The sequence below is a fragment of the Trachurus japonicus genome, chromosome 11 (genome assembly GCF_045865225.1).
Source record: "Trachurus japonicus isolate A0001 chromosome 11, Traja_1.0".
Lineage (NCBI taxonomy): Eukaryota > Metazoa > Chordata > Actinopteri > Carangiformes > Carangidae > Trachurus > Trachurus japonicus.
In genome coordinates, this window is record NC_140917.1 from 20,974,877 (window position 1) to 20,986,062 (window position 11,186).

General features: G+C 40.8%; 1 protein-coding gene across 1 annotated transcript; it reads right to left on the reverse strand.

Moving 5' to 3' along the window:
- Window positions 1-2,605: 2,605 nt before the first annotated feature.
- cibar1 (CBY1 interacting BAR domain containing 1) lies at window positions 2,606-9,941 on the reverse strand. Its single transcript, XM_085791666.1, has 8 exons — window positions 9,757-9,941; window positions 8,669-8,903; window positions 8,490-8,558; window positions 7,298-7,399; window positions 6,258-6,362; window positions 4,961-5,074; window positions 3,731-3,850; window positions 2,606-2,768 (listed from the first exon to the last, which is right to left on the reverse strand). Exons 1-8 carry the CDS (start codon window positions 9,783-9,785, stop codon window positions 2,649-2,651), a joined length of 894 nt encoding a protein of 297 aa, XP_085647792.1. The 5' UTR covers window positions 9,786-9,941; the 3' UTR covers window positions 2,606-2,648.
- Window positions 9,942-11,186: the final 1,245 nt, after the last annotated feature.

An 11,186-nucleotide genomic window follows, 5' to 3' on the forward strand; every position in this document is an offset into this window, starting at 1 on the left:
CACATATCACACTCACTTTCATGCCTCTTCTTCCCCTTCATTCAAACACACCCATCATTGGGGATGTCTGCAGATGAGTCAGAGTGAGAGAGGAAGGAATCCTAACCTCATTGTGTGGCAGATCTATAGGAGCACTGATCGCGTACTGTATGCCCCTGCAACATAGACAGTGACTACGCTGCATTCGGCCCACGAATCGTTCCCCCTTTATCCTCTCACAGGAGAATGTTTGTAGCTTTTGGAGGAGCAAAAATATGGACAGGTGTGTACATAAAATATCATTCCAAGGCGTAGCTCTAAATCTGTGTCGGCTTCTTTGGTGGAATATTAAATCCCCCACCTGTTTCACAGTTTCAAACTGGCAAAGCAGGCACAAAACACTGGCATGTCCTGGCACCAACATGGTAAATGTCAAGTGTGGATCAAAAGGGTTGAATCATTTTGCAAAGGCTGCGTGGCTCAGCCAGACCGGCACTGTCATTAAGGTGGAGACCTAAACGATTGACTCATAAATTCAGGTTTTTTTAAATGCTAAAAATACACATATGCACATCGGGATGTTTCTGTCTCACGGTTCAAAGCTCAGGTTTGTTTCTCCCAGAATGCAATCAGCCTGCTTCTCTCCGGCGGCAACTGATAAGAGGCAGTGCACTCGTACACACTGCAGCTACCCACAGGTTGAAAAAGAACACAATGTCTCCGTATCCAGGTCTCCCAAATTACACAGTCCAGGTGAGAAAACTTTTAAATGTCCCCCTCTGGTGGCAGATCAGAGGAAGTGAATCACCTTGCGGCCATTCAAAAGGAAAGGTTTTCTCCAAGCATTATTTATTTAAAAGGTATTATTATAGTGTAGGTGGTGTGAGGCTCCATTTACTGGCGAGTGTGGAAGGTAATAGCAATTTTAAATGGATGTTCAGAGAAAAAAAAAAAACAACCCTATGACAGACGAGTGTGCTCCTGGCAAAGTAAGATCAGTAGCACAGGGCTCAAGGGAAAGTTAGTGCATATGAAAGCAGCTGCATGAGGCTGACGTGTGCCCGGGGGTGTTGAATTTGATAGGAGTGATGTGACGCTGAGGGGGCAACGGCTCACTCAGCGATAAGGACCCGGGGTTAGGGATGACCTCTCTCAACTGTCCCTGTTTCCTGCTCCTCCTTTCTCTTCACATCTGGTTCCTTCCATGGGTATCCGTGTTTGTTTCTCAGCCATTGTTTTTTTAACAGGCAAGTGAGTCACAACCACCTCATCTCCCTTTGTACCTTTAACTCTAGGCTAACAGGAGGACCGGTCTTTTCTTTCACCACTTTGCCTTTTCATGATTCTTTTCCTTTGATTCTTTCAGACTCTCTTTTTTTCCCCCTCTCCCCTGCCGGTCCACACCGTCCATGTGCTTCTACCCTGTGATCAGGGAGTGGAACCTTTAGGTTTATCTGACTGCGATTGGAAAAGCTCTGTGACTCACCCGCTCGCGCAAACACACACACACACTTTATAGGTGATGACTCATTGCAACACAGGCCATTCAGATCCACAGTACACCAAAGTCAAACTGGTACGTGAGTGTGCGCTAGCGTGGCTGTTTGCATACACATTAACCTTTTATATGTATTAAGGTGCTGTTGCACGCAGGGCTGATGACACACCACCTACGCAGCTTTTATCTCACAGAATCACTGCGATAACCGGTGTTGCTGTAAGGGAGGTTTTTTGATAGCCCTCATGTTTGTTACATTGAAAAAGCAACTCTTCTCCGCGATGGCATGCATGTGCGTAAATATGCTTGTATTGTTTGTCTAAGAAAAAATTATATAAACCTGTAATGTGCATTTGTTGGATGTGCACAAGTCCAGAGGCAGAAAAGTATTCATCATGACACGGGCAGCTGAGGAATGATAAATGTGTTGGGTGACTCATGCAAGACAGACATAGGAGCCATCAGCTGACACGGCAGCAGCAGCCTCCACTGTGACAGACAACACATTCTGTAACACATGCACATAATTAGTTTCATACAGCACCATATTCACATACAGAAACATGTCCGCTGCCACACACACACACACACATGCACGGGCATCTATATCCTGATAAACACAGACACAGCACAGTGCAAAATGTCCCCGACTTCATTAGTGGCACTTTTGCATGTCGGTGGAAGAGATGAGTCACTTTCAACTGCAGTCGTCATGTAACTGTCACTTAGACTGATTCACACTCCCAACAATTTCTAAAATAACAATCAACCTCTCTGCAGGCATTTTTTTTGTATACACAGTGACTAAGGGTACACCATGTACTTTTTTATAGAAACAGCAATTTAATGGAACAATGCAGAACACATAAAGATGAGTGAACGTTGACTGTGCATTTTGACACCATGTGCATGATATAAAATTGTAGAAAAGACAAAAAAACTGGTTGGAGTTTTAAAGACAAATGTTAGTAAAGAACAACAAGCTCTCTTGCGAAACATCACACGACAACACTACCTCGCCACTACAATACTGCTTAGACCACCAATGAGTGAGGTGATTTTGGCAATGACACAGCTCTTCTTTTCAGTTTTAACAGTATTGAAAAGTTTATATCCTTTTCCCCCCTCCCCTCCACACAGACAAACACAAAATTAAACAGTTTGAGAGAATTTAATCTTCATCTGTGTCCTTATCTTCATCGTTGTAGGAATCCTCCTCTTCAGATTCATCTTCATCCTCCTCCTCCTCCTCCTCCTCTCCTCTCGTCTGCCGACTGCAAGCTCTTTGTTGCTGTGACAACGAATAAACAGTCAATGTCCCACTAAAGCACAGATAGTTATTAAGCACAATTGGGTTCCTCCTGTTTCTTTCTCAATAAAGTGTGAAGATATAGAGACAGAGGTGAGAACATACCGTAACACACTAACACCAAAGTCCCCAAGTTAAATTTGTCATTACTTGTACTGTAGTTCATATCATGGTATGTGAAGAATCTAAGATTAAGACTCTGTGTCAAAATGTTTACTCCAGCATGTTTTTCTTTGTAGTGTAATCCAGTGGGTATCAGGATCTTTTTGTAGCTATGTCCCTGACTACAGGTGTGGTTGTTGTTTAGCAGTGATTGCAGTTTTTCATAGATTTAAATCAAACTTGTTCACTGAAACAAAACACGATCTCCAGATGTGACGCAGGATGCTTTTGAGGCACATTCTGATGACTGATGTTAGTTGCAATCTGCCTCTGAGCTCTACAATCTGGACATCTTTGTAGAGAAGTTACTACATCTGAACACACCCTGTGAGATCCTGCAGGTACAGCTCTTTAAAGATATCAAATGATACGTCTCATTAGGTGAGAAGGGGAGTCCTAGTTGTCCAGACATTTTACGAGTTAAGTTGGTGCACTACTGCCGTTAAGATGCTGCAGTAACGCTGTGAATCTATGAGGAAATGCATGATGTTACTGGCATGTTATGACATGTGGAAATACAGACTGAAAGATGGTTGGGGTGATGCCACACACAAACTGGCTGCAGTGATAAGACTCGCTGTTATCGAGCACCAGTCTCTACTGGTATGAGGAAAACTACTGGGTACAAAAAAGGAAGAAGGAATTTTTTTTTTTTTTTTTTTTTTTTAAATTTTATCATCACAATGAAACTTAAAACTGTTAGAGAAGTTAGTGAGGACTCTTCAGGGGAAATTCTAGTTTTGTATCAGGTATTAAAAGTCTATGCACTGTCTGCGTCTTACCTGCAAGGTCCCTGATGTACTCAGGAAAGACCCGGTCCGATCGAGCGAGGTTTTGGAATTAGCTCGCACTATGTCTAATCGTGACTGGTAGTCAGGGGGGTGCAGCGAACTCCTGAACACCTGCCAAAGACAGTAGGAGGCGCTAGACTTTTTCAGAGAGACATAGGGGAAGACGAGAAATGCCTACACACACACACGCCTACGTGTGTACTGATTATGCTGCAAGATAGCCAACCATGATTTTAAGGAATGATTGTAAAGTTGCCACAGTGAACACAGACTGAGCATACAGCTCGCATATACAGTTTAGGGGTGCTATAGAAAATTTGGGGTATTTAATATTACAGATAAAGAAAACCTGGAGTTTCGGAAGAGAAAACACACAAAGAAGAAAAACTCTACAGTCGGGAATATCCAGCACATCAACAACTGGGCTGACAGTCAGTTTTGGATCACACGTAAACAAAGCAGCTCATAAAGTATGACTGATAACACAGCAAACTACCCTTTAAACCGCACCAGTGCTTTCCACTGTAGAAAATAAAATTCCGCAAAGGCTCTTGATCAGGATTATCTTCATGCCTGTCATTGTGCCATTTTCAGATGATTCAATCTACCATGCTTTGTGCTATGAGTCACTGAAAAACAGCCTTGTCTGGGTGAGGAGTTTCACTTCAATATGAATGGAAGGGAGATGATTCAGTGCAAAAACACACAGATGAGATGGCAAGGGGTGGAGGAAAATAGCACAAGGGCATCAGCCGGAGAAACCACGCTCGCTAAATATCATTGATCCTTTGTTTTCTCACCATAGGCTTTATCTCTCAAAATAGTTCGGTAAACCCTTCAGACCAAACTGTAAACAGAAGAAAGTAGCTAGCTCTGACTCTGGAATTGTGTAGTAGTCACCGCAGGTTACTTCAAAGTTACCACATCAGTTAAAGGGTGTGGACTCTTTAATACATATGAGCAATGAGTGGATGAGTAATAGGTTTCAAAGACCATGATAGCTTTAAACTTGTTAAATATCAGGTTAATCAAGTATACAGCAGAGGGTGTATTTAAGACTTATTGGCTTTCATCCTTAAGTACACTGTCACATTTAAAAGCACATCTTTTTTTTTCTCAAGTGTTTGTCAGTAACACTCCAGTGATTATGTCAGGTCAATAATTACACCTCATATTCTCACACAGTAATGTTGGCACATGAGTAAGCCATGGATAACGTACCTCAAGGTCCTCATCTTCATCCACGCTGTGAATGGTCTGGTAGGCCAAGGTGTATACCTCCAAGGCCTTGGCATGGAACGACATCTCCACTGTCACAAACTCTCCAAATATTTTCTGTGGGGAGGGAATATGATAATAGTACAGATAAGTAGGGCTGCAATTTATTTATTTTGTTTAATCAGAAAATTATTTTTTCCATAAGTCGATTAATTTATCAGTTATTCTATTTATTATTTTTCTCTTACTCGATTAATATAACAATGAATTTACCCAATATATAAATATCAAAAATTTTTATTTTATTATTAAACATATTCTCTTACAAGAATAAGAATGTAACAAAATGAAACAAAGTGTGCACTGCAGTCTCATAATTCCTCTCTGCTTACCGACCGCCACATTGTCGGGTCTCTCTCTAAGGCCTGTACTCCGCAAGAACAGAAGGCTCTTTTCGCACATGCTGCACCACATGTGCAAATAATGTGTTTCATTTTTCAGCAGGGACGGTTCGCGTTCACACATGTTTGTTTTCACTCCGGTCCAAACGCCGCACCACTGACCAAGTCTCATGTTTCAATGATGACCATGTTTTCATGACGCCCGATGGTAAAAATGAAGCACGGCTGCGGATGGAGAGAAACCTGTGACATTCACCAGGCAGTTGGAGCAGACCGAGGTCCGGCCGCATTCACATAACAAACGGACCACACCACAGTTCAACTGTAGCGACACCGAGGCCCAACCCTTCAAGCCCTAACCGGTGACCCGGTTGAACTTTGGGCCTGGATGCAGTGTGGTTGGGTCAGTGTGAACAAAACAGTCACACCCTAAAATATTCCCACACTTTTGCACTTTAGATGATTGTGAGCGATTTTTTTTTTTTTTTTTTACTTCAGCGTGTTCTCGATCCATCCTTTGACCGGGAGTTGACATATTACTTCAATGTGAAACATTGACACACGTTATGCAAATCAAAGTATTTTTGTATTCAATTTACGTTGACTACATTGATGAATTGCCCCAGCCCTACTGAGTAGCCTTTGACACTACTGATATGAATCACCACTTCCTGCTGGGTACAAGACATGAAGAAGAACAAGGTTCCGAAATGACAAAGCAAGATTAGTTTCCAACAACTGAAGGAGGATAAAGAAGTGTGGACAAAAAAGACCTTTGAAATTATAACTGTCTGGTTTCACTTCAGTGTCACCCACTGTCTCAACATCCACACAATTCCCACAACAGAAACTAAAATTCTTAATTTCAGGCAGTTTAAACAAAGTTTGTTGCAGCAGACCTTGATGTCACGGATCTTCTGTTTCTCAAACTCGTCTATGGTCTCCTCCAGCTGCCTGGTGGTCCGTGTGGCATCCATGGTGGCTCTCTGGAGCTCACTCTCAGCCTGATGGCAGAACAAAAGAAAATACAACATACTACAAAACATATCAAACGCACTAACACAAGAGGGCTAAAGTGTTTGAGAAAATCCAACAGCATCAATTTGTGGTTGTTGGTTGAATACATAAAAAAATGAATGCTTGACGTGTATGCTAATTTGTATTCTGTAGTACAGAAAGTCACTAATGTCATTAATGTGATGCACTTGAAACTGGGCCAGTGTCCATTAGTAAAACTAAAGCACCTGCAGTTCCAGTCCAACCTGTCGCTTCAGGTATTGACAGAATATGCTCTTTTTACAGGAAGGGAAAGTAACAGTTCCTGTAATGTCACCCTTGTTGCTAATTGGGGTTTAAAACAGTAACAGAGGAGCGACAAAAATGAGCTGCTGTTATTATTTTCACTTCCTGCAGGTGCTTTAGATTGACATGTGAAGAAGTGGTCTGACAATGACTACACACCTTCCTGTCGTTGAGAAGCTGCAGTGTTTTTTTTAGTTGTAAATCAGTAACAGGTCACTCCCATAATGTACTACACTAACGGTAAAGAGTAAAAACAACAATCTGTAATCTGTAGCTATTACTGTATTTAAAAAACAAGGATTCATTGATGACTGAATTGCATTGATCACCAGTGATGAGATGCACAGGTTTTAATGGCACAAACCTGAGACTGAGGGCTTGGTCAAGGAAACAACATGAAAATAATAAGTAAATGTAAAGTAAACATTTTAAAACTTGACAGGGTTATAAAATCTATACAGAGCTGAGAATATTTTCCTGTTGAAACATTAATATCAACAACTTTCTGAGCAGTTACTCAGTATCTGAGATGTCCCCTGCACTTAAATAAAAATAAGAAGCTTTTGTAACATTGACGTCCCCCTGTCTGTTCGCTATTATAGAATTGGAAAATAGAAGAAAAACAAGGGAAGGATACAATGATCTGTCTGTCTGAGGGGTTTCTTTGTCTGGTCCTCTCAAGCTGAGCCATCTGTTTGGCTTCTCTGTCTCTGGCACTTTGAGTCGTCTTCAGATCCTCCTGCATGGATGCACAAGCACACAAGGACACAGCAATCATTGTGAGAAATAACTATGATGATAGTCAGGTATTTAGATACTGAGGAATCTAACCAGGATTTGGTTAACCTCGCTGTTTCCGAATTGTATCCTCAAGTCCACTTTGTTTTAAAAACATTTTTCATGTTATCTTTACTCAGTTGGTAATGTTCAAGGCATAAGCTGAATGATATTTTAGGATAGTATTTCCGCTTTGACAAATAATTAATAATAACTAAGTCAGGTGTAATTACATTTTGCACTCTCACTCTCTGGCCAATCACAATCGTTCTCATAGTTGCATGACTTATTCAGCACTAAATGAAAATCAAGCTAAGAAACAATCCATAATTTTTGCAACTAGTTCAAAATCTGTCATATGGGCAGTTTGAAAGTATTAAAATAAAATAAAAAAGTCAAGAAAAACAGATACTCTTTTAATTGCATTTTGACAACTGTAAAGTAGACCATGGCATACTGTACATCTATTTCAGTGCAGCACCGTATGTCAAAGGCTCTGAAAGTTGAAAGGCTTCATACCAGTGAGTTTGTTCTGATCCTTGATCAATGATGCCCTCACGTGGCCATGCAGTGGTACTACTGACAACAACCATAACCATCTGTGATCCACATGATGCCCTCCCTCCAGAAAGTATTTTGGTGATTATGTCACTGCATCATTGTCGGCCAGAACATTTCTATTTTAAATGTGCGCTTCAAAGAACCCGCAGCAATTTAGATACAACTAAAACACACTTGTGTAAAGACGGGCCAGGGCAGGAAGGTAAAATACTTCAACATCTTTGGGGTGTTTTATGATGTAATTTCTAAACAATAAATATCTGAACATTGATGTCAAAGCTCTGACAAGTTAAATGTCATATATGTAACTGTATTTGCATTACAAAAATTAATTGTAAAATAATTTGGTAACACTGTCCTCACTGAGGAATAATTTTACTAATTACAGTGAGTCCAAAGGGATTATGGATTAAGCCTTGTCACTGTCATTTGTCTTTTTTTTTTGGCTCCTTTTGAAGTGCAGATGACAACATGGTTGTGGAAACACTTACCCTTTTTCGTTTCACTACAGATCCATAACTTTTTAATGGCTCTATGACTTTGGCTTCAAGTCTTTCCACCTACAAGGCAGAAACACATTAGGTTACTGAACAAATTCAGGGTGTGTGGCTGTAAACATGAAATGATCAATGATGTCAAAGCACCAGAAGGCAGATTACTGTAGTTTTACCTCAGCTTGGCGATAGTCTTGAATCTTAGCCAGGTGGTCGGCATACTGCTTCATGCCCCTCTTCAGGTTTGGGGTTTCAGTGTCTGCATACAAACCAATCTCACGGACCAGGAGGTCTGCCTTGTCTCGTAGCCTGGCCGTTTTACGGACATAGGCAGCAAACAGTTGGCACATGTCTCCGAAGTGCTTCTCCACATTGGTGATGTTTTCCTGGATCTTTCTTGTCTGGCTGTCCCTGGAGTGGGTGAACATGAACATCACTGATAAGACAGTAGTTCAACAAGCATGGAGAACATGGACAACCAAACACAGGGCTCCAGACTGCCCCTAAATGGGGGCATTTTTTCCCTAAAATTTGAGAGTGTGCAAATACATTTTGCCCCTAAAATTTGAAAGTGTGCATGCATTTTTTTTAATTTACTTGCACATGTGCAACCAGTAAATTTGCTGTTTTTGTTGTTGTTGGTCTTTTTTTTAACACTGGTGACACATGGAAGACTCAAATAATCTGTAATCTGTCATTACAGGTGGCAGGCCAATGTGTGTGAGTATCATGAATGAAAAGGAAATGTGAATATTTGCTTTGCAAGTCGATTGTACGCCCCTAGATTTTCTGCTTGTGCACCCAAAAATTAGGGGCCACTGTGCTCCTAGTAAAAAAAAAAGAGAGAGAAAAAAAATAAGTCCGGAGCCCTGAAACATCTGTTCAAGTGATGTACAGTTTTTGTTTTTAATCTTATCATGGTTGATGATGCAGACACCTAGCCAGTGAAACCTTGAAAGCCCATATGTTTTAGAATTAAGGACATTTCCCATGCTAACGTTGCGCTTTAGCGGTTTGTGGCTGATGCATGGAAGTCTCTTTGAGAATAGATATCGTGGATTACAGGTAACGTTACTGCACAACAACTCATTCCTCTGAACGTGTAACCAGCAGCTAGTTTACACACCTTTTCACCCTTTGCTTCTCTTGCGAAATTGATTTTTTTTTGTGAAGGCTAACGTTAACGTTACAAAGCCCTGGTACCGTTAACGGAGGTTTTTTCTTTTCTTTTCTTTTTTTTTGCGAGGCGTGGTGAACGTCTTACCTCGCTCTTGCGTCAGGCGTACGACTCATCTTCACACAAACGCAGCAAACCTTAAATGTAGTCGGTGAACAGCAAAGTTTATCGACATGCAAACCGAGTCGCTAGCTAATTATGCTATTTTCCAGGCTAGCACGCCAGTCTGTCGTTTCCATGGAGTCTATGGGCGTTTCCGCTCGAGGACTGCATTCTGGGAAATGGAGTCACCTGTTGACTCTTTGCGCTGGTCTCCTTGTTGCTACAGTAACAGTGTGGAGCTTTTGAAGAGACGAAAAATGGTGAAAGAATAGCTTACTTTGATGAGCTCGCTGAAATTAAATATCTTGGTTAGGTTACTTCAGTTAGGCAGTAAAAGGTCGAGAAACACACAAGTAAGTTAGCCTACAGTAGGCTACAGGCTGCCCTGTCCTGTCTTCTAGTCTATGTTTACTCCACGAGCCTGTTTCTCAAAATGTAGCCTATTAGGCCTACAAATATTAGGCTACTTGTTTCTACTCGGATTAAAATCAGATCTTACAAATTAAAAACATAATGAATTCATAATTTAATGAATTATATGAAAAGTAGGCTATGATATTGTTCAAAACTGACCATGTGCCTGCCTAGACCATAATGTGCTGCCTACATTGCATCACTTTGAGCCCAGCAGGAATATGCAGAAAATTAAAAATGTACCTATTATTCATTCTATCACACAGATGACCATGGAGCTGTCATGCAAGATGCTGATTGGTCTTTGAGAAGGGGTTGAAGTAGGACCTGGTCTGTCTTCTGAGCTTCAGGCAGAATTCTGTAAGTAAAATTGAATGCTGACATTGTTTCTTGCAGCATGGAGTTGATAGTAAAAGGTGCAACATGTATGGGAAGCCATTTTAACATTTAAAAGCCAGACTGGATATCTTACATATCTGTAATTCAGTTTTGCCTAGTCAAAAAGAATATTTCCGATATCCGCAAATTCTTCCTATCCACAATTGTCATTTCAGATATCCACAACAACTACGTTCTTCCTAGGACAAATAGCGTCACTTCTGCCATTCATGTGTATGGGGCTTGTCATTACAGATATCTACAATTCAGTTGCAGATATCCGCTATGTGAATTACGGATAGCCTATCTGTAACTGAATTACGACTAGTAGCCTATTAATTCCAGTTTGAGATATCTACAATTTGATTCTGATGCAATTAAAGATATCTAGGCTACATGTCCCTTGTCAGATATCTTAAATTAAGTTTTGACTAGGCGAAATGACGTTGTAGATATCTGTAAATGGAATTAGTCAAAATGAGGTTGAAGATATCTCAAACTGGAATTACGAATAGCCTAGTCGTAATTCAGTTACAGACATCCGTAATTCACATAGCGGATCTGCAACTGAATTGTAGATAGTATCTGTCATGACAAACCCCATACACATGAATGGCAAAAGT

What these genes read in the sequence shown, in the direction of transcription:
- cibar1 (XM_085791666.1), bottom strand. Translation starts at nt 9,785, where the DNA reads ATGAGTCGTACGCCTGACGCAAGAGCGAG. An exon ending in AGAAGATCCGTGACATCAAG is followed by an intron (nt 5,075 to 6,257) that starts GTCTGCTGCAAC and finishes CCCTCCCCACAG; the next exon opens with AAAATATTTGGAGAGTTTGT. An exon ending in ATGAAGATGAGGACCTTGAG is followed by an intron (nt 3,851 to 4,960) that starts GTACGTTATCCA and finishes TGTCTTTGGCAG; the next exon opens with GTGTTCAGGAGTTCGCTGCA.